Raw genomic sequence first — 23,879 nt, 5'->3', positions numbered from 1 at the left:
GGTGAATACCTTCATTATCAATGTCAACCAAGTCAGTGGTGAATACCGTCATTACTAATGTCAACCAAGTCAGTGGTGAATACCTTCATTATTAATGTCAAAGAAATAAATGGTGAATACAGTCATTGTTAATCTAACCCACTTCAGTGGTGAACACCATCATTAATAATGTCAACCAAGTCAATGGTGAATACCGTCATTATTAATGTCAACCAAGTCAGTGGTGAATACTGTCATTATTAATGTAAACCAATACAATGGTGAATACCATTAATTTTAATGTCAACCAAGTCAGTGGTGAATACCTTCATTATTATTGTCAACCAAGTCAGTGGTGAATAATGTCAACCAAGTCGATGGTGAATACCGTCAATATTAATGTCAACCAAGTCAGTGGTGAATACCATCATTATTAATGTCAACCAAGTGAATCGTGAATACCGTCATTATTAATTTAAACCAATACAATGGTGAATACCGTCAATTTTAATGTCAACCAAGTCGGTGGTGAATACCTTCATTATTAATGTCAACCAAGTCAGTGGTGAATACCGTCATTACTAATGTCAACCAAGTCAATGGTGTATAATGTTAATTTAATTGTCAACCAAGTCAATGGTGAATACTGTCATTATTAATGTCAACCAAATAAATGGTGAATACTGTCATTGTAAATGTCAACCAAGTCAGTGGTGAATACTGTCATTATTAATGTCAACCAAGTCAGTGGTGATTACCGTCATTATTAATGTCAACCAAGTCAGTGTTGAATACTGTAATTATTAATGTCAACCAAGTCAATGGTGTATACTGTTAATGTTATTGTCAACCAGGTCAATGGTGAATACTGTCATTATTAATGTCAACCAAGTCAATGGTGAATATTGTCAATTTTATTGTCATCAAGTCAGTGATGAATACCATCATTATTAATGTCAACCAAGTCAATTGTGAATACTGTCATTATTAATGTCAACCAAATAAATGGTGAATACTGTCATTGTTAATTTCAACCAAATAAATGGTGAATACGGTCATTATTAATGTCAACCAAGTCAGTGTTGAATACCGTCATTATTCATTTCAACACAATAAATGGTGAATACTGTCATTATTAATGTCAACCAAGTCAATTGTGAATTCTTAAATTTTAATGTCAACCAAGTCATTGGTGAACACTGTCATTATTAATATCAACCAAAACAATGGGGAATACTGTCAATTTTAATGTCAACCAAGTCAATGGTGGATACTTAATTAGTGTCATCCAACGAAAAGTTTCGAAAGACACACTGCTGCAATATTTCTTGATAATTGTTTGGTGAAATGTCTAGCCAATTTGCATCATACATTTCACACAATTATAGGCTACACCACAATCCTTGTTTCTGTTTTACAAAATATTTTTTTAGATAGTTAATTAATTAATTAATTCATATACAGTAGTAGGCTAGGCTAGCATCGTACTCAGGTGAAACTGGGCACAGTGGCAGATAGTGCTAATATTGTCGACTTGAATTTAGCGAAGCCATTAATAAACAGAGTAAAATTATATTTGTAAAAAAAACAAGATTTTGTATATCTGTTACAAAATTAAATGTTATTGTCTGGAGTCCAAAAGACCCCAAAGACCCTGAGTGTCATTACAAATGAATACCATCAGAGGGTTATAATGTAGGCTGAAAATGAGCTTCCCCTCTTTGAAAGACCAGCAGTCGTCACTGATTCAACCAAATAAATGGTGAATACTGTCATTATTAATGTCAACCCAGTCAATGGTGAATATTGTCAACATTAATTCCTTCTAATTGCTGGCCGGCCGAACTAGGCTTGCCTGATAACTTTTCTTGTTACTGGTAGGCAGGTGTGTTTGTTTAAGATCCTTGTTTGCAAAAGCTTCAACCTTGTAGACAAACACATAAGTCACAACTATAAAGCAAATATTTGTGACTTACGTGTAAAGTAAATTACTACATAAATACCTGGTGCTTGAGTCCCTGAAGACATCAGTTACCTGCTATTACCAAATCTGTACGTGTCATCATGCACCTCAGTTGCAAAGTGTTCATCTGTGAGTATATTATATTAACACCCAATGGGAATTTAAGGCGGTATTATAATACTATATATTCTATAAAATATTAATTGTGTTTTGTTTTTTCTATATATGTATTTACAGGTTAGTTGACTCTGTAATCAACGTCTTCATTTTCTTCTTTTGTAGTGTGGTAGTTTACATGTGGAACTTGCATTCCACCACATAAATATAGCTTAAAAGTCTAGAAAATATAGTTTACATTGAGGGACAATTTTAACATATCTCAGGTACTTCAAAATGTCCTCTCTGTTCATCTGCACCTCTTGCTTTTACTTCTTGTTGTTTTCACTGGATTTACCCTTTTATACAAAACTAATTTATTAAATGACCATTATCTAGTACAGCCTGCATGCACTGTTGCTGAAATGCTGCAGCTTTGTTTTGATGTGATTTCATCTTTGTGTGTTTCAGTGCTGGCTGCAGCTTGCTGCTCAATGACCCGTGCAACAGGTGTGTGAGTGTGTGTGTGTGTGTGTGTGTGTGTGTATGTGTGTGATAAAAGATCCCGAATTGTAAAACATTTTTTTTATTAACAACTTCAATGTGTATTGATAAGTTTATTTTTTCCGTTCTGGTTTTTGTGTGTACTACACCAGGCCAATTCTTGTGCTCTCAAAATGCCCTTAATATGAGTTATGTGTGACTTGACTTAATCTGAGTTACTTGAATTCAAAGTCACAGACTCATAGGAACCAAAAACCTCTGATGGACAGACTGGATGAACAGTGAATGGAAAGACTCTGCACCCTGTATAGAAGCTAAACATTTTATAACATGCTTCTCCTCCATCTTTATAACATGCTTCTCCTCCATCTTTATAACATGCTTCTCCTCCATTTTTATAACATGCTTCTCCTCCATCTTTATAACATGCTTCTCCTCTTTCTTCTTTGTAACATGCTTCTCCTATTTCATCTTTATAACATGCTTCTCCTCTTTCATCTTTATAACATGCTTCTCCTCCATCTTTATAACATGCTTCTCCTCCATTTTTATAACATGCTTCTCCTTCATTTTTATAACATGCTTCTTTTCTTTCTTCTTTATAACATGCTTCTCCTCTTTCATCTTCATAACATGCTACTCCTCCATCTTAATAACATGCTTCTCCTCCATCTTTATAACATGCTTCTCCTTCATTTTTATAACATGCTTCTTTTCTTTCTTCTTTGTAACATGCTTCTCCTCCTTCATTATAACATGCTTTCCTAAATTTTTATAACATGGTTCTCCTTCATCTTTATAACATGCTTCTCCTCTTTCATCTTTAAAACATGCTTCTCCTCTTTCATCTTTATAACATGCGTCTCTTCTTTCATCTTTATAATATGCTTCTCCTCTTTCATCTTTATAACATGCTTCTCCTCCATCTTTATAACATACGCCTCCTCTTTCATCTTTATAACATGCGTCTCCTCTTTCATCTTTATAAAGTGCTTCTCCTCCATCTTTATAACATGCTCCTCCTCTTTCATCTTTATAACATGCTTCTCCTCCATCTTTATAACATACGCCTCCTCTTTCATCTTTATAACATGCGTCTCCTCTTTCATCTTTATAAAGTGCTTCTCCTCCATCTTTATAACATGCTCCTCCTCTTTCATCTTTATAACATGCTTCTCCTCCATCTTTATAACATGCTTCTCCTCTTTTATCTTCATTACATGCTTCTCCTCTTTTATCTTTATAACATGCGCCTCCTCTTTCATCTTGAAAGCATCTCTAATTCACATTTATCAGTATCGGGTTTCATAACTGGTTCTGTGGGAGGATCTCAACACAGAAAACACAGAAGTAACTCACTGGAAATGTCCTGATACATCCCCTACATTATAAATAAAAGATGAGATATTCTGAAGAGATCCTACTGTAGCACTCCCTACGATCCCTAATAAGGAGTGTCATGTGTATCAGTCAAAAGTTTGGATACACCAACCTTGTTTAAAAACACGTGAATTGAGACTGGTACTGAAGGCCTCTATGATGTAGGATCAGCTGAGGTGGTGCATGTTGAATGACACAAAGACACTGGCTGGGCTTCTAAAGTGCCCACTAACTACCTTTTGTCACGATGCCACGGGGGTAGCTGGACACAGGTGCCGAGGTTGCTTAAACAAAAGGAATTTTAGTAAACAGACTTGGTTGAAAAACTAAAAGCTAAAAATGGCAGGAACAAGGAAGAGGCAACAACGACAGCAGCAGTGATCAACAAGAAACACGGGGCAGAAGGAACTTAATTAGATATACAATGAGGGGGCAAAAAAGGCACAGGTGAAAACAATACTGCAGAGGGTAAGTTTCGTTTGAAGGAGTAGGACCAGGAGCTGGCGGAGGGAGATTTGTGTGGACTGGAAAGGCAGTTGGCTGGCTATTTGTCGCTCCCAGCCCTGCTCCATAGCCGTCTGCCACCAAGACTCCAGGGTGGTGGGGGCCATGGAGCCTTCTCCCGAGGCGGGGCCTCTCCTGATCCCCCTCCACAAAAGAGGGCAAGCTATGTTCGAAAGCAAAGGACAAAAAACAAACAGGCTACATTCAACAGGAACAACAAACCCAAACAAAACCCTTTATTTGGTCTTCAACAGTAGTTTGGCAATGTGTTACTTTGCGTTACAGTAGGTTATGAATGAAATCCCGTAGTAAATTACAGAACAAGCATTTTAGATGATTCCTGTCTGTTTCTGTATGTTTGTATTTGCAGAAAGCAGCATCACATGTGAAGGATCTGATGCTCATCTACAATGTGGTAAGATGTTTCTCAGACTTTAGTACAAACTATATACAGTGACTAGCACAGTCGTCACATATTGTACATCTAAAACATGATCTGGGTACATTTTCACAAGTGAAGGTTCTACAAATATATTCCACTGAAATGGCGTCCTAATTAGGGGGATTCATGGGAAATATGGAGAATGTATCTAGTTTCATAAATGTGTTTAGAACAACGTAACATTTGAGCGCACACCTTATCCTTCTCCTCTTCCTGCTCCTTCTCATCCTCTTCTTCTCCATCTCCTCTCATTCAGGTGTTGGTGAGATTCATATCCTGAGTGCTAACTATGGTCGCAGTAGCAGCCAGGTGTGTTTCAGTGGACGCCCTGCTAACCAAATATCCAACATCAACTGCCCCAACAAATCCACTAGCAGTCAGCAGATGGCACAGAGGTACATAAACATGTAATGGGTTAACCTGTATCTATAATTAACACATGACGGTAGAGTCAATCTATAGTAACATATGACTGTATTGCTATCCTGTATCTATAGTAACATATGACTGTAGAGTTAACCTGTATCTATAATAACACATGATGGTAGAGTCATGACGGTAGAGTCAATCTATATTAACATATGACTGTAGAGTTCACCTGTATCTGTAGTAACATGACTGTAGAGTTAACCTGTATCTGTAGTAACATATGACTGTAGATTTAAACTGTATCTTTAGTGACATATGACTGTAGTGTTAACCTGTATCTATAGTAAAATATGACTGTAGTGTTAACCTGAATCTATAGTAACATATGACTGTAGAGTTAACCTGTCTCTACAATAACATATGACTGTAGAGTTAACCTGTATCTGTAGTAACATGACTGTAGTGTTAACCTGAATCTATAGTAACATATGACTGTAGTGTTAACCTGTATCTGTAGTAACATGACTTGAGTTTACCTGTATCCATAGTAACATATTACTGTAGAGTTAAACTGTATCTATAGTAACATATGACTGTAGTGTTGATCTCTTTCCGTCCTTGACATGCAGGTGTGAAGGAAAGAACCAGTGTGTTGTCTCGGCAACCAAGGATGTTTTCGGAGACCCCTGCTTTGGAACATATAAGTACCTGGAAGTGACTTACGTCTGTGTGACTAAGCCAGCAGCAAGTCAGTATGTGTGTGATGATAATACTTAGTGGTGGTCAACAATATGAATAGTAGGGTATGACCATACTTAGTGATGGGCACCAATATGACTAGTAGGTTATGACCATACTTAGTGATGGGCACCAATATGAATAGTAGGGTATGACCATACTAGGGGCATTAGTATTGATAGTAGGGTATGACCATACTAAGGGCATTAGTATTGATAGTAGGGTATGACCATACTAAGGGCATTAGTATTGATAGTAGGGTATGACCATACTAAGGGCATTAGTATTGATAGTAGGGTATGACCATACTAAGGGCATTAGTATTGATAGTAGGGTATGACCATACTAAGGGCATTAGTATAGATAGTAGGGTATGACCATACTAAGGGCATTAGTATTGATAGTAGGGTATGACCATACTAAGGGCATTAGTATTGATAGTAGGGTATGACCATACTAAGGGCATTAGTATTGATAGTAGGGTATGACCATACTAAGGGCATTAGTATTGATAGTAGGGTATGACCATACTAAGGGCATTAGTATTGATAGTAGGGTATGACCATACTATGGGCATTAGTATTGATAGTAGGGTATGACCATACTAAGGGCATTAGTATTGATAGTAGGGTATGGCCATACTTAGGGCATTAGTATTGATAGTAGGGTATGACCATACTAAGGGCATTAGTATTGATAGTAGGGTATGGCCATACTTAGGGCATTAGTATTGATAGTAGGGCATGGCCATACTAAGGGCATTAGTATTGATAGTAGGGTATGACCTTACTAAGGGCATTAGTATTGATAGTAGGGTATGGCCATACTAAGGGCATTAGTATTGATAGTAGGGTATGGCCATACTTAGGGCATTAGTATTGATAGTAGGGTATGACCATACTAAGGGCATTAGTATTGATAGTAGGGTATGACCATACTAAGGGCATTAGTATTGATAATAGGGTATGACCATACTAAGGGCATTAGTATTGATAGTAGGGTATGACCATACTAAGGGCATTAATATTGATAGTAGGGTATGACCATACTAAGGGCATTAGTATAGATAGTAGGGTATGACCATACTAAGGGCATTAGTATTGATAGTAGGGTATGACCATACTAAGGGCATTAGTATTGATAGTAGGGTATGACCATACTAAGGGCATTAGTATTGATAGTAGGGTATGACCATACTAAGGGCATTAGTATAGATAGTAGGGTATGACCATACTAAGGGCATTAGTATTGATAGTAGGGTATGACCATACTAAGGGCATTAGTATTGATAGTAGGGTATGACCATACTAAGGGCATTAGTATTGATAGTAGGGTATGACCATACTAAGGGCATTAGTATTGATAGTAGGGTATGGCCATACTAAGGGCATTAGTATTGATAGTAGGGTATGACCTTACTAAGGGCATTAGTATTGATAGTAGGGTATGGCCATACTAAGGGCATTAGTATTGATAGTAGGGTATGACCATACTAAGGGCATTAGTATAGATAGTAGGGTATGACCATACTAAGGGCATTAGTATTGATAGTAGGGTATGACCATACTAAGGGCATTAGTATTGATAGTAGGGTATGACCATACTAAGGGCATTAGTATTGATAGTAGGGTATGACCATACTAAGGGCATTAGTATTGATAGTAGGGTATGGCCATACTAAGGGCATTAGTATTGATAGTAGGGTATGACCTTACTAAGGGCATTAGTATTGATAGTAGGGTATGGCCATACTAAGGGCATTAGTATTGATAGTAGGGTATGACCTTACTAAGGGCATTAGTATTGATAGTAGGGTATGACCATACTAAGTGGTGGGCAATGTAAAAAAATATATATATATTAGGTTAACCTAACACTATTCATATCTATGTTCTATGACATCATTATTATTTCTGATACTTCCCAGTCCTGTGGATCAGTGGTCCACCAATCAGGGCCTGAATGGGGGGTAGCAACGGTAGCAAGGGTTGGTGATTAATAGACCCATCAGAGACAATGACCTCATTTTTTAAATTGCCTCATCAAAGCATTTTTAAACTGGACATAAAGAATGTATATTTATTCAGCAACTGTCAGTTTCACTTGTTCAACTACACTTTCCACTTTGAGTTTACTTAATGAAAATTAAGCTCTGCTGAATATTTTATACATATTTGATGATTCTTGATCACATGTTACATGGTTTAATGGTTTGCAGCTAGCAAGATGCATATTCAACATGTTAGTTTTAACCAACTTTGGCTAGCTAACTAGATCAACACTCCAACAGATCTATGAAGGGTCCAGTTAGCTATGTTCTTTTTAGTTGTTTGTCATTTTTCTGGGGCTGGAACTATGGTGGCTCGTAAGGAAATTAATAAACTAACACACAGTGAAAGACGGAACATATTTTTAGCATATCTGTTAACATTTTTTTTTACAATATCAAAAACAAAATAAACCAATATCAACTTTCTATAGACAATGTGGGTACCCTTTGACATGTCATTTATGTGTATGTCTGCATCTGCTTACTGTTGCAGTGGGTAGCTCGGTATATAACTCATGTCTGTATCTCTTTCCAGAAAGCAGCATTGCGTGTGAAGGCTCTAATATTCAGCTAGAATGTGGTGAGATACTATCACAGCATATATCTTGCAAATGTATTAATTTATCAGTTGAAGTTGAAGTTTCAAGGTTTATTTGTCAATACCACCAAACAAAACAGCGTCATCCTGCACAATGACATTCTTATGACATGGCACCCGACAAATACGTAGTGAGAGTTAAGAAGAAAATATAAGCAAAAAATATACCCTGACAAAAAATTATAAAATATAGCAACAATATAAATAACAATGTACACTAGTAGCAGTTTGAAGAAAAGAGTACTGTGAACTAGAAGCAATCTGGGAAGTACAGTATATAATCGATTTTTTTAACATATTGTTTGGAATCAGAAGAACCAGCCATGTTAGAAGGTGTGGTGTAAGGGTTATTGTGGGGAAATGGGTGGAGGTAAAACACCTCTGTTTTTCTCCTTTTCGTTCTCATCTCACTTCCATTTATTGTGCAACATGTTTCCTCCACCTGCCTCATCCTCGTCTTCTTTCGTTTTCTCTCTCTGCCTCTCAGTCCTCCTATGCCTAATCATTCTCTCTCCATCTCTCCCTCAGGTAAAGGAAAGATTCATATCCAGACAGCCAACTATGGTCGCAGTAACACCCACGTGTGTTCTTCTGGACGCCCCAGTAACCAAATATTAAACATCAACTGCGTCAACAAACCCACGACCAGTAAGATGGCACAAAGGTACTGAAACTTGTAGTACTTTCCTTTAGAAACATGTATTTTCAGTATACTACTGTATTATTTACCTTAAGATGAATGTACTGAAACCTGTATCCATAGTAATGTTTCAACAGGACCAAGGAGTCAAGAGGTTTTTACAGGGCACATTTTTGGGATGGGAGGCCTGTTGGTGATTGTTGAATACTAATTTAAAGAACAGCATTTTCCCCAATGTTCCAGACACCCATTTGGCCTAGCTGTCCACTCTATTGTGTTAGAAATCAGCCGTTTTGTGTAGTGGTTGAAATAATGATTGCGTGCCTGGTCGTCAAGGGAGATAGTGATTCACTTATTTATGGCAGCATTTGATAGTAAATTTTTCATTCTATTGTTCTATTGTTGATGTTACAGACTCAATTCTCTGTCTTACAAACATCCCAGTACTGTAAGCCCATTGGCTAATTACTGTCGCACTTTGAATGGACGTGACTTCCTGTGTACGGATGAACAGATGTTCTGTTGTAAACATAACATACACTTCAACAAAAGCAAAGTGTTATTACCATTCAATCGAGCTACAACAGGGTGAGCCACATGAATACATATGCCATGGATTACACTAACGCAAAGTGTTATTACCATTCAATCGAGCTACAACAGGGTGAGCCACATGAATACATATGTTATGGATTACACTAACGCAAAGTGTTATTACCATTCAATCGAGCTACAACAGGGTGAGCCACATGAATACATATGTTATGGATTACACTAACGCAAAGTGTTAATTTCAGAAACACCTCTGTCTTGACCCACAGCTGTAACAGGAAGGCCCAGTGTGTCGTAGAAGCATCCAAATCTGTGTTCGGAGACCCCTGTTACGGAACGTATAAGTACCTGGAAGTGACTTACACCTGTGGCTAAATGTAAGTCACATGCACACACACGTGCACAGCTGAGACCTAGAATGTGTGGGTCTGACTGTGTTTTTGTCCTACAGGAGATCTGTGAGAAACACCCCGAATCTGAGAGACTTCCTGCATATCAACTGTAATCAGGTGTCCTTTAAGTCCTAATTTCTTCCCTGTTGCATACAAGTTAACAGAGCTGCTGCATTTGTTTTAAGATAATTGAGAAATAGTGCAATGGCTATGTCAATAGCCTAGCTGAAGCTTATTAAGTGATTTACTAATGACATACCTCAGAGTCAAATGTACCAGAATATCTTATTTTCATCTTTACACAAGATTTGTAAAGCAGACATTGTTTATTTGTATTTTTCTGAACTTGGAAATTAAACAGCAGCATAATGACCGGATTTTGTGATTTTTTTGAATGAAGACTGGCCCAATTTATGTAGATTTCAATCTATTAATTTCAGTAAAATTTTCTTCATTGAATGAAACAAATATGCCAAAAGGACAAACCAGTAAAAATGTCCCTACCTGCTCTCTGCCATGCCCCCCCCCCCCCACCCACCCTCCCCGGCCAGGAGGAAAAGCACTTTTTGACAACTGCTGATGTGAAAAGGGGTTTATAAAGTACCTTGGATTGATTGATAGTCCTCCATCCTGCTACTCCTCACAATGTTGGATGAGGATTCCCACAGGATTGAACACTCTGGATACATTTTACATGTAATATTCTTGAAACCCATTAAAAGCCCTTATTCACATAACAGTGAATTTGGTCATACTGGTCTATAACACATGATGATATGTTATGATGTCTGTGTCAAGATTTGAGGTAGCAGGACACAGGCACAGAGGTGGTGGAACAAACAGGTTTTATTTTATTTTAAGCTTGACGCAACATGACAACCTTAAAAATCTCATTTTGTTTTTGAAATTCGTTATTGTTTTGCATATTTTCACTCAAATACTACCTTATAAGTACATGAACATTCATGCTTATATTAGCTTGTGTTCCTCTGAGTCCATAGATACCAAATACATGATTCTTTACATATATGTTTATAAGCCCAAATGGAAAAGAAGTGAAAACGGGCAGAAGTTTATAAGTATTATTTATAAGTATTTATAAGCTTTATAAGTATTATTATCAGTAATATAAAATAGTAAAACACCTTTACTCAATGTAGCCATAGTCCTTTTCGGTTTGTACAAGCTGGACAACTGCGTGACTAGAACAAAAGGAGGAATGCTAACAACGTGCTAACAGAGCCAGAAAAGTTCCACATGGGTTTTTGGGCTGATTTCAATGATAAATAGTGACATAATTATGGCTTTCATAAACATATTTGTCTGCTTGCACAAAAGGTGACTAATTTCATTGTTCTGTTCACATTTATTGTGATACAATGCATTTTTGTGCAAGAAAAAGGGTTTGAAAAGTGTTGGTGTAATGGCAGAACAGTTCCACAAGGGTTTTTGGGCTGATTTCAATGAAAAATGGTGTTGGACAAAAGGCAAATTATTTAACTTTTCTGTTCACATTAATTGTGAAGCCTTTTCTTACACAAATGTGCATTGTGTTTGCGCAGAACATTTGTATTGGGAGTTTCACTCCATATTGGAGTGTTACGGTCAGAATTCAATGATATATAGAAAAAATCTGATTTCGCTTAAATTATTTAATTTATTGTACATTTTTCCCTAAAACACTACCTTATAAGAACATTGACATGCATGCTTATAATAGCTGAAGTACTTAGGAATAATCTGATGCCAAATACACAATGATCGATTTAAATTACATATTGTTTATAAGCCCAAATATAAAAGTAGTGAAACTCAAAAATTTTAAGCGCAGTACCCAGAGGGTTAACATGCAAAATGACTGACAAACCACACTAGGGCAGGAGGAACTTCAATAGGGACATAAGGAAGGGGTAAAAAACACAGGTGAAAGCACAGGCTGCATTTGAGAACAAAGGAAAAAATAAAACAGAACAGGCTACATTCAAGAACAAAAGCAACATCCTAACTGAACAAAACAGAACCTCACAATATGTATGTATGCATGTATATGAATGAATTTGGTGAATCCTCCAAAGCAGGGGTTTTGTGTGTGCATTCATTATGGTTTATTCACTCATGACTTTCTAAAATAGAATTTCATCCCAATGTAGTTACGTTAGACATTTTTGCATCAGCTAAAATATAGGCTAGGAAAGAGGTGTGGCTAGTTAGGCTTCCTAGCAACTTAGACTCCTCCCACGTGTATACTTGGCAGAGTGGGTGAATGATGCCTTGATGCAAAACAAGAAACAAATACAACCAAGAAACTTGTATTTGTTGACATAATGCAACTCAATCTCATTCTTGGGAATGATTGGTTTGGCGGTATGCATATTTTTATTTCTTGTTTGTTTTAAGAAATAAGAAGGCTTTATGCTATCTTCTACATTGTTAGAGCACAAAGCCAAGCCAACCACAAGAACGTACCAGAGTGCATGAAAGGAAGAAAACAATTTTAAAATACTAACAACCGAACTGAGGGGTGTACTACGAGGTGAGGTAACTGGCTTATTCAAGTAACTGCAGGAGTAACATACTGATGTTGGGTGTAACCTCCCAATTAACCCTTACTACGAAAGGTGAATATTTTTTACCCCAGGTATGCTGTCATGGCAATATACTCTGGTTCTCTAAACTGCTCCAAGCAGGTTATCATCATGGTTAACTCGATGTTACCCAACATAAGCACCGCCCTTCCGCCCACAAAAAGGCAGACACATTTGGAAGACCCAATCGACATTGGCTCACGGATTGCGAGAGGTTCACTCCGCAGTACGAGGGTGTTTAGAAACTCCTCTAGTTTACCCGATGATGTTCTCTAATAAACATATTGATTCTCATCTGAGGGAATTCAGTATCTTTGCCGGCTTCTAGGGCCAGACATCTCCAGTGCCACTCGCCGGAGTAATGCGCTCATGGTGAGCAGTGTGTCGTGATTTGCGATATTTTGCCAGTGGACATTTCATGTGTTCCATCCATGATGCTGAACATCTGATCAGAATACTGTAGGCTATGCCGTGCAGTGATCAGAATACTATTGGTGATGCCGTGCAGTGATCAGAATACTGTTGGCTATGCCGTGCAGTGATCAGAATACTGTTGGCTATGCTGTGCAGTGATCAGAACACTGTAGGCTATGCCGTGCAGTGATCAGAATATTGTTGGCTATGCTGTGCAGTGATCAGAACACTGTAGGCTATGCCATGCAGTGATCAGAATATTGTTGGCTATGCTGTGCAGTGATCAGAACACTGTAGGCTATGCCATGCATTGATCAGAATATTGTTGGCTATGCTGTGCAGTGATCAGAACACTGTAGGCTATGCCATGCATTGATCAGAATATTGTTGGCTATGCTGTGCAGTGATCAGAACACTGTAGGCTATGCCGTGCAGTTCCCAAGGTGCTCACTAAACTACTTGATGCATTTGTGGTGTTCCCACGCCATTTAAGCGTTCTGAAGATCAAATATGCATTTATGCGAGCACAAGTAATTCGCAATAAAGACTTGGTCTGTTTTTAATATGCATGGGGTGGGCCTGCATATACAGAACACATTTTGTCCATAGGAATCCTGAGGGGGATTGCTATGATTGACTGTACCTATTTGAGCGCCCCTGCGAGAACATGAATAGGAAGTAATTTCACAGTGTTTATAGAGTAGATCTTAAATCATTAACAGTGACAAATGGGTCAATTCCAGAGATGTAGTCCATGTTTAGGCCATAACTGAATTATCGTAATTATTTTTACATATTTCAACAGACTGTTTTACTTGTCTTTACATCTCAATCATTCTACAAATAAAAGTCTTTAAGACAAAATAGAGAAAATACGACAAGAAGTTTAGCCATTTAACTTTCTTTAAACTCATCATATCCCGACATTATAAAGGTGCATTCTTCCAGGAAAGAAGACGGAGCACAAGCCAAGCAAAAACTCATGCATTACCGAACGTGCCCCTTTTAAAGAAACGCGCAAGTTGACTCTGCTCACAGAGTCAACTAACAAACATCTTAAAACATTGTTGTAGTACCGTTTAACACCAAACTAGGCAATCAGTGTTTGTCAACCCTGATTTTCCTTGATAACCCCGAGTTAAATCTGAGTAGGTTGAACTCCCTTCATAGTACAGCCCTCTTTGTTAGGCTAAGCTGGTTTCAAACCCTGCTCAGTTTTTTGCATTTGATCTTCTGCATTGACACATTCACCTGGAGTATATTCCCATTTATAAAGAGCATGTAGTACTAATTTCAGTTGAATGTCTCTTGGTATTCTTCTTAAGCATGGTTAACCCAAAAACAAAGTATAGCTTTATTTGGCCATCTTCTTGATGAACACACACTGTCCACACGAGATGATATTATTCCTGATGTGTACAAACTGGAAATAAAATGTCTACTTTCAGAATTTACAGATTCACTTATCCTAACTGAAATAAAACCGTGAAGATCCCATCTTTCTCACAAAGCGTGCTTGTCAGAGACACATTTTCCTCTTCCTGGTTTGGGTTGCCATGGAAACTGGAGCTGGAATGCGAATGAAACCTCTGGAGCTGGAATGCAGTGAAAATGGAAGAGGGGAGGGATGAGCTAAAGTTCTGCTTCATCAGTGACCTTTGTAGACTGTATGGGGTTCTAAAGATCTTCTCTGAACAATAGTGGTTTTCCCTAAAGGCATTTTACCATAGTTGTCAGGGTAGAGGCCAGAGTAAAGTCCAGAGTAGAGTCCTGAGTAGACTTCATTGACTGCCTTTTTCCTTTCTATATGATGTGTGATGTGCGCTTCCATGCACTCAAAATGTGTTTTTGAATTGTTTACACTATTTTATATTCTTTATTATTTTCATGATTACTTTACATTATGTAGATAAAAGGCTATTAAGAATGAGGGCAGCATGCAATTCCTCTTGCCTGTCAAACCGCCTTGGCTCATTGAGAAGCATATCTCCCAAAGCAAATCTCCAACCACTCACTATACTGCAGAAATCTTCAAAGCATTTTCTCACATTTAAATTGGGAGCTTAGTGTTAAAACACCCTAAGGTCTAAGCCCTCAATTTTCTATTTCTACAAAGCAAACATATGGAATTGTTTTAAAATACTCATACATTGTTTCTCATAGCAATTCAATATTGTCTTTTAATAAAATTATTTCAAAATAAATTGTCCTTCATTACAATAGTTCATAGAAATACAATGAAAACTGAAATATGTACACGTCGAAACAGATCGAAATAAAATGTATAATAAGGAAGTGTACTTTAGACACACATTTGACCCCATGGACATTTTACCATTGTTACAGCACCGTTACTTTCCTTTAGTTGGAGCTCAGGATTAATCATTCAGGAGAGAGGACCATAAATGACCTAAATGTCAACACCACGTTGTGTTTCTGTTACTCCGCAACATGCCCGGATTGCTAGTCATTGCCAATTAGCCTTAACACCTTTGCTCAATTCACCAATTCCACCATAATCAAACCAACAATGGCTTTGCATGCAGACATGGTTTTACAAGCCAGAATCAAAGTTACTAATCAAGTTCCTTTGTTTGAAATCTAATTTAACTACTAAATTATGTAGAAAGGCCATTAACATCACTGCCTCAAACATAATGTTTCCCGACCAAATACCAGACACTCTTTGAAGACTCACCATCTTTAACAAGATGTTTGCTGAGGACATTCTCTGTGTACCACCACTATCCCGGAATGAACTGGAACACTGTGGGCAAGCTGACTCACCCACTGCAGGTCACCAGTCTTTCCTCCAAGCCGACTCCTTCACCAGCCACCCACTGCAGGTCACCAGTCTTTCCTCCAAGCCGAATTCTTCACCAGCCACCCACTGCAGGTCACCAGTCTTTCCTCCAAGCCGACTCCTTCACCAGCCACCCACTGCAGGTCACCAGTCTTTCCTCCAAGCCGAATTCTTCACCAGCCACCCACTGCAGGTCACCAGTCTTTCCTCCAATTTCCAATCCATTAATCTGGTGATTGTGTGAGCCCTCCCCACGAATGCAGCACAGAGGTCATATCTCCATTGTAGTCTTTTCAACTCTATAATCCATGTTTATTTTGGCCTTTTTTTTATCTGTGATGCCTGTAACCATTCTTGTCATCCCCTCTTGGCAGACACGACCACACTTAATGAAAATAACCTCATGTTTAACATCAAACACCGTAAAATCAAGCATGTTCCAGCAAAAACCATCAACTTTTACGTTTACCCCTACTCCCTTCAAATCAGACAAGCTCCAGTGTTTAGTTATATTCACTATTTATCAAAAACAATATCTCTAGCAACCTGATATCAGTGCTGTCAGGGTAGCCTAGTGGTCACAAACCCTGCACCAGAAAACAAGAGGTAGTTGGTTCAATACTCCTGCCAACAAGGGAAAACTGTTCTTCCAGGTTTTTGCTGTTTTGTCAAGCATTTTAAATTGATTTCCATGTGTGGTCCCTGAAACTAAAATACATTCTATACTTGGTTTCTTACAATCACTTTGACGTGAGCATTCGTTTGCAACTCAAAGTTCTCACTCCAGACTACCAGTTTTGTGATAAACTCTTCAGGGAAAAAAAAAAACTTGGCGTCTCAGAACAAATTTCAAAGTTGTGCAGCCTGTGAAAGTCACGGCCGAAAACCAAAGCCACTTGTCCTTTTGACTCTACTTCCTAGCTTTCCAACTCTAGCAATTCTACAAACAATTCTGTGATGTTCACATACTCAGGATATTTTAATTGCACAGGTGGCCAGTGGCATCTTGATTAAGAAGGACAGGCGCATAGTAATTGGCTGGAACTGAATAATTGGAGTGGCATCAAACACAGCACACACATTTTTTGATGTGTTTGATACCACTCTATTTCTGCCATTATTCTCACAGGCCTTCTGTCCCTTATATTCTGCGGTCTGTAAAAGGTGGGATGTGCCTTTCTGTGTGTCAGAGAAAGCAGGATTCTCTTCCATTTATTTATTTATTTTACAATGAAGTCTTGCAGAGATGTCCAGCATATTTCAATTCAGTTAATTATTTAATGTGCAGCTTTATATTAAAACAATATAAAGCTGCACATTTGAAGCCAACTGAATGGTACTAGATATGCCCAAACTAGATAAACTACCTAAAACTGAGCTCTCATTTTCAATGGCCTACAGAAGTGGAATAAGCTTGAATGTTTTGTCCAAACAAAGCCCTCTGTCTCTTATTTTAGGTTGTATAGAAAAAGATGAACAAACATTCAAAGAAAATCTGAAATAAGGTTCTTCAAAGCATCAATCAGGGGTAGGATATAAGAAAATTTTTAAGGCATGGAATTTCCCTGGAGCACAGTGAAGTCCATTATTAAGAAATGGAGAGAATATTACACAACTGTGAACTGGTGTAGAGCAGGAGATCCTCAAAAAAGAGGTATCGGAGGACACCAGTCAGGGAGGTTACCAAAAGGCCACCAAGAGTCCGCTGTAGAAAATATGTATTCATGAGGAAATTAAATGTAAAGTATACATTTAAAGAAAACTGGCCTGCATTATGTACAGCTCCGGTAAAAAATTAAGAGACCACTGCACCTTTATTTTTTCTTTTCCAAAAAAGTTAAAGAGGAAAGTTTTGAGGAACAGAAGCGTTCAATTTGCAGTGGTCTCTTAATTTTAACCATCCTGTTCTTCACTCCAAAACCTTCCTTTTCGACTTTTATGGAAAGGAAAGAAAAAGGTGCAGTGGTCTCTTAATTTTTTCCAGAGCTATACATGTCATTTACATGTGGGAGATACTTAAACCTGTGCCCAAAAAATATTATTTTAAATAAATATGTGTTCCAAAATAAGGAAGAGGAGGCTGCCCAACAAAGGCCCAAAGCACGCAGTGACACTGTCCGTTTGTCCCCATGAGATGGAAATGTGAGCCATCCCTGTTTGGGGTAGTGTTTTGAGTTCCAATGTTTGGGGATTTGCGGGGACATAAACAACCCAAGAGAACCGTGATTTGATTCTGGATTTGATTCTGGACTTGATTCTGGACTAATTTTTTTCCACCGTCCTTCTTAGTTGTGAAGGGCTGTGCTTAGGTCCTTCCACAAAGCATAATGAAAAAGACAATCCTAGTTGATAAAATATATAGTCAATGTTTTATATTTCACATTCCTAAAATACTTTCAAAATACATTACATACTCTAATGTGTGTTTTCTCTGTGTGGTTAAAGTCCAAAGATAAGCAGTTAAAAGAGGATATTTCACCCTCGAAGACTGTGTCTCCTACCAGCCCTCCAGGCAGTGCCTGCCAGTGATGTAAAGTGACTGGTGTTGCTCAGTCATCATCTCTGAAGACACTCTGCCTGTGGGGTCCTCATTCATCACCCAGCAGAGTTGTGGGTGCCCTGGCGACATTGTGTTGATGCAACTTAAAGAGCTCTACGCTCCTCTGCCACAGTGATGAATGATCTTCTTCAGCAAAACAGATGATGTGAGCAGGCAGCTGGAGCGTACAGGAGAATAGGCTGGCTGTGAGGTGAGGCCACTGCTTCAGGGAAATAGACTGGCTGTGAGGTGAGGCCACTGCTTCAGGGAAATAGACTGGCTGTGAGGTGAGGCCACTGCTTCAGGGAAATAGACTGGCTGTGAGGTGAGGCCACTGCTTCAGGGAAATAGACTGGCTGTGAGGTGAGGCCACTGCTTCAGGGAAATAGACTGGCTGTGAGGTGAGGCCAATGCTTCAGGGAAATAGACTGGCTGTGAGGTGAGACCACTGCTTCAGGGAAATAGACTGGCTGTGAGGTGAGGCCAATGCTTCAGGGAAATAGACTGGCTGTGAGGTGAGGCCACTGCTTCAAGGAAATAGACTGACTGTGAGGTGAGACCACTGCTTCAGGGAAATACACTGGCTGTGAGGTGAGACCAATGCTTCAGGGAAATAGACTGGCGGTGAGGTGAGGCCACTGCTTCAGGGAAATAGACAGGCTGTGAGGTAAGGCCACTGCTTCAGGGAAATAGACTGGCTGTGAGGTGAAGTCACTGCTTCAGGGAAATAGACTGGCTGTGAGGTGAGGCCAATGCTTCAGGGAAATAGACTGACTGTTAGGTGAACTTTAATGGAAAGTGACAGCAATTTCCATTTGTATGTGGATGAAAATGTTTTATGTGTTTGGACCAAAGATGTTTTACCCAATAAAAGAGTAAATGTGACTAAAATGCTAATTATGAGGTTTAATCATGATTTGGGCATATCTAAAAGCATTGTCATTTTAAACACTGGCTGGTATGTTATAAACTGAGCATGAGTTTCTTCCTAAAATTCAACCTTCTTAGGGAGTTTTTCCTAGCCACTGAAATTCAACACTACTGTTGTTTTCTCCTTGGGGTTTAAGGCCGGGTGTCTCTGTAAAGCACTTTGTGACAACTGCTGTTGTAAAAAGGGCTTTATAAATACATTTGATTGATTGATTGATGAGTTACACAGTGACATCACTTCCTTAGCCAGCCTAATATGGGCCAAATAGTAAAATAAAATGTAAAGGCCTAGATCAAAGACATGTCTATCAACAATATAATTTATTCACATTTCAGTGGTATTAATTCCACCAATATGAATACTTCCAATTAATGTTTTGAAACATGACAGAAAGCCGGGCGGTACTTCTGTTAGAATATTTTATTTAGATTTCTAGGGATGATCACCATTTTTAGAGGCCCCCATATCGCCTTCTTTTTGTTTCATTTTGGGGTGCTCATGCTTCTTCCGCACCCCGTAGTTGGCACCACTACGCTGGCATGTAACGACGCAGGGTTTTATAGCGTGTTCAATTAATGTGGATCTGTAGTGGTTCACAGCCCTGACTCTTTATCTCTTTTTAATTTTAGACATTCTCAAATGTATCTATCTCACGTGACAGTTTTTGAAGTGTTGGCACATAACCCCCCAAAAACCATTACTTATCTGCTTCTATAGAACACTCCATGATCCCTTATCAGACGCGGTACGAAAGATCAATACTAAATCCCCCACTACAGCTAATGTATTGTCCTGCCTTACAAAAGCCTGTGCGCAATGAAATGTCTGTGGGTAACAGAGCATGGGAGCGTTCTAAATGGAAACCTGTTCCTTATATACACCATGGTCATGAGTAGTGCGCTTCGTAGGGAATAGAGTTCTATTTTGGACGCACATGCACTTTGAAAAGAGATCGCTCATAACCGCTTCTCTATACTCTAATATCCCCTCATTCCATTCAAGTGAATGGAAAGGCCAAGCGGACCGCTCCACAACGGGACCTTTTACAGGGCACTTCTTCCATAAGGCTCTGGTCAGAACTAGTGCACTGCTCAGGGAATAGGGCGTGATTTGGGACAGTGAAATCTCAGACAGACAGGTTAATAACTTGCCTTCCACTGGCTAGCTTAAATTGTGTTCTATTGACACCTGCTATCAGCCTCCAGATAGAAGCAGAGGAACCTCATCAAGACCGGCAGACCCGGCTCAATGAGACCAGAAGCTGGTCACTGTTTCCTCTCTCTACTTTTAGACTGTTGACAATATTGACCATCATGGTCACTAGGCTCATCATGTTCTTGTTGCTTTTATTGGATTTCCCCTTTTCGTTGTTGGATTTCCTTTTTAATACGGTCATGGCATTTTCCACAAAGGAACTGGGACAAAGACGACCCAGCTGTTTTAATAGGACAGTTTCTGCATAGTGCTGAAGCCGAAAATTTGATCGTAATTTGATGTCAAACAAAAAAACAAAAAATGTATGACATCTATTTACACGTTGTAGTGAAAAAAAGTACATCAGCTTTGGTGAACACTTTGGTCAACCTACAGTTGGTTCAGTAATATCCAAACATCTGCTGTAACTTTGTCCGTCCTTTCTTTGATCGTTATTTGAAAGACAGGAATCTACAGAGACTGACAGCTTTACAGGCCTGCAGCACAAGCAGTTCCAGCAGCACTGAGACCCCTTGGTCCCTTTATGCATTGCTTCTCCTCCCACTGCTTTGTTCAGCCGAAAGACGAAAGGAGTCACTGTCTTCCCTGACACCTGTCTGCTGAGTGAGCACGTTGTCAGACAGCTGTGGGTCTGGGTGCTGATGTTGAGCCAATCATTGCCGGCTCTGATGCCATTTTACAATTTAGAACATGGCTCCAGCACCTAGACATTGTGTAACAGCAGAAACGTCCCAGATATAGAGCACTGCATTCAACCAGAGCTGCTGAGAGCCCTGGTTTAAAGTAGGGCACGATGCTCTGAATGGGGTGCGATTTGGGACGGCTCACTGCCAATCCCCGATGATTTACTGTGGAGGGCCCAGAACCTTTTTGATGACAGAGATTCCTTCCCACTGGAAGTCCCATATTCCAATGGTTACATCATAGGTGTGGTCTTCGGCATTGAGCAATACATTCTAATAGATGCTATTATCTAGGGTAACTAGGGTTAAGTGCCTTGCTCAAAGACACAACAACAATATGGGAGGATGTGAACACACAACATTTCAATCCCCAGGCCAATGCTGTACCTACATTACATATTGGCTTCGTCACCCTTCAAATACCCTTGCAAAACATTCAGGGGAATAGACATTAAACTGTTAACTTCCAGGGACCTGATTGAAACAATTTTCAGAGGCATCTTTGACATTGCCTAGAAATGTGATACACTTACATTTAAATTCATGTCAGTTAAGAGACACTTACAGAATTGAGTGCATACGTTTCTCAGTTTTCATGCTGGACCCTGTGAAAACACATTTTTATAATAAACCATTGACACGAAATGTGGTCTACTGTTGCCAGACCTTGTGGAAAGCTGATAAATATAAGGAATGGGATTTATTAAGTGTCTTTTAGCCAATGTGCGTTACACAGTATGGAGGAAACTGACCTCATTCAAAACCTACATCTAGCACCAACATCTAGCACCACTAAAATGCATGGAGGCCAGATTGTGCCTGAATACTCACCATCAGCTATGATGTGGTGAGATGAGGAGTGTTGTATGATGTGGTGAGGAGTGTTGTATGATGTGGTGAGATGAGGAGTGTTGTATGATGTGGTGAGGAGTGTTGTATGATGTGGTGAGATGAGGAGTGTTGTATGATGTGGTGAGGAGTGTTGTGTGATGTGGTGAGGAGTGTTGTATGATGTGGTGAGGAGTGTTGTATGATGTGGTGAGATGAGGAGTGTTGTATGATGTGGTGGGGAGTGTTGTATGATGTGGTGAGGAGTGTTGTATGATGTGGTGAGGAGTGTTGTATGATGTGGTGAGGAGTGTTGTATGATGTGGTGAGGAGTGTTGTATGATTTGGTGAGATGAGGAGTGCTGTATGATGTGGTGAGGAGTGTTGTATGATGTGGTGAGGAGTGTTGTATGATGTGGTGAGGAGTGTTGTGTGATGTGGTGAGGAGTGCTGTATGATGTGGTGAGGAGTGTTGTGTGATGTGGTGAGGAGTGTTGTATGATGTGGTGAGGAGTGTTGTGTGATGTGGTGAGGAGTGTTGTATGATGTGGTGAGGAGTGTTGTATGATGTGGTGAGGAGTGTTGTATGATGTGGTGAGGAGTGTTGTATGATGTGGTGAGATGAGGAGTGCTGTATGATGTGGTGAGGAGTGTTGTATGATGTGGTGAGGAGTGTTGTATGATGTGGTGAGGTGAGGAGTGTTGTATGATGTGGTGAGGTGAGGAATGTTGTATGATGTGGTGAGGAGTGTTGTATGATGTGGTGAGGTGAGGAGTGTTGTATGATGTGGTGAGGTGAGGAGTGTTGTATGATGTGGTGAGGTGAGGAGTGTTGTATGATGTGGTGAGGTGAGGAGTGTTGTATGATGTGGTGAGGTGAGGAGTGTTGTATGATGTGGTGAGGTGAGGAGTGTTGTATGATGTGGTGAGGTGAGGAGTGTACTTTGTTCACGGTCACAAAGGGCAGTTGTGTATTATTTTCTGATGACTCTGGTTCGTGTCAGCCTATCATCCTTGGAGCACTGCTAAGACACATAGCATCACAAAAACAAAGTTCCCAGCAATGCAGTGGTTCTGTGGGTTCCTCTCTCTCTCTCAGCCTCAGTGTGCTGGCCCCCAAATAACCAGATAATAGACTAGTATGAGACGTTCTACAGGCGGACACCACAGAATGTTTTCTAAGATGGGACGTGGCAGGTAGAGAGAGCTTAATTAATAAAACATTCGCTGACATATTGATCGGTGAAGGATTGCCGCTTATGCTAGCCATTTCACAGTGATCCTGTACCTCTTGAAAAACATCCCCTGATCAATCCAGACCTGCTCCTCATATTTTCCTTTACATCACTACTTTGTTATTATGATATAACGGCTCATATGACGGGTGCATTTGAATGATGAACTGGGTTAGGAAGAAATATCTAAAGTGTTACCATGTTTTATGAGCTGAAATCATTTCATTGCCAACAGGGTCTTGACCCGACTTGAGCGTTGTCATCGACTTCAGTGACAAATGCACAACCTCTGACGTCACTGGCAAGCAGGAAAAGTGCGCTCTTCAAAGATTAATCTTTTAACTTTAATGCGCAGTAAAACACTTCCAAAACTGAAATTATTATATGATTATATGATAGTAAAGAAAGCCAAGAATCATAACCTTCTTTTCAGGGAATA

General features: G+C 39.3%; 1 protein-coding gene across 1 annotated transcript; it reads left to right on the top strand.

Moving 5' to 3' along the window:
* Positions 1–1,987: 1,987 nt before the first annotated feature.
* LOC105007335 (L-rhamnose-binding lectin CSL3-like) lies at positions 1,988–10,584 on the top strand. The gene is made up of 9 exons (XM_029114197.2): positions 1,988–2,071; positions 2,510–2,548; positions 4,797–4,841; positions 5,125–5,263; positions 5,867–5,985; positions 8,561–8,605; positions 9,152–9,287; positions 10,085–10,192; positions 10,267–10,584. Exons 1-8 carry the CDS (start codon positions 2,044–2,046, stop codon positions 10,188–10,190), a joined length of 657 nt encoding a protein of 218 aa, XP_028970030.2. The 5' UTR covers positions 1,988–2,043; the 3' UTR covers positions 10,191–10,192; positions 10,267–10,584.
* Positions 10,585–23,879: the final 13,295 nt, after the last annotated feature.

This window comes from Esox lucius, chromosome 17 (assembly GCF_011004845.1).
Source record: "Esox lucius isolate fEsoLuc1 chromosome 17, fEsoLuc1.pri, whole genome shotgun sequence".
Classification (NCBI taxonomy): domain Eukaryota; kingdom Metazoa; phylum Chordata; class Actinopteri; order Esociformes; family Esocidae; genus Esox; species Esox lucius.
This window is presented reverse-complemented; position numbering and strand designations above follow the sequence as displayed.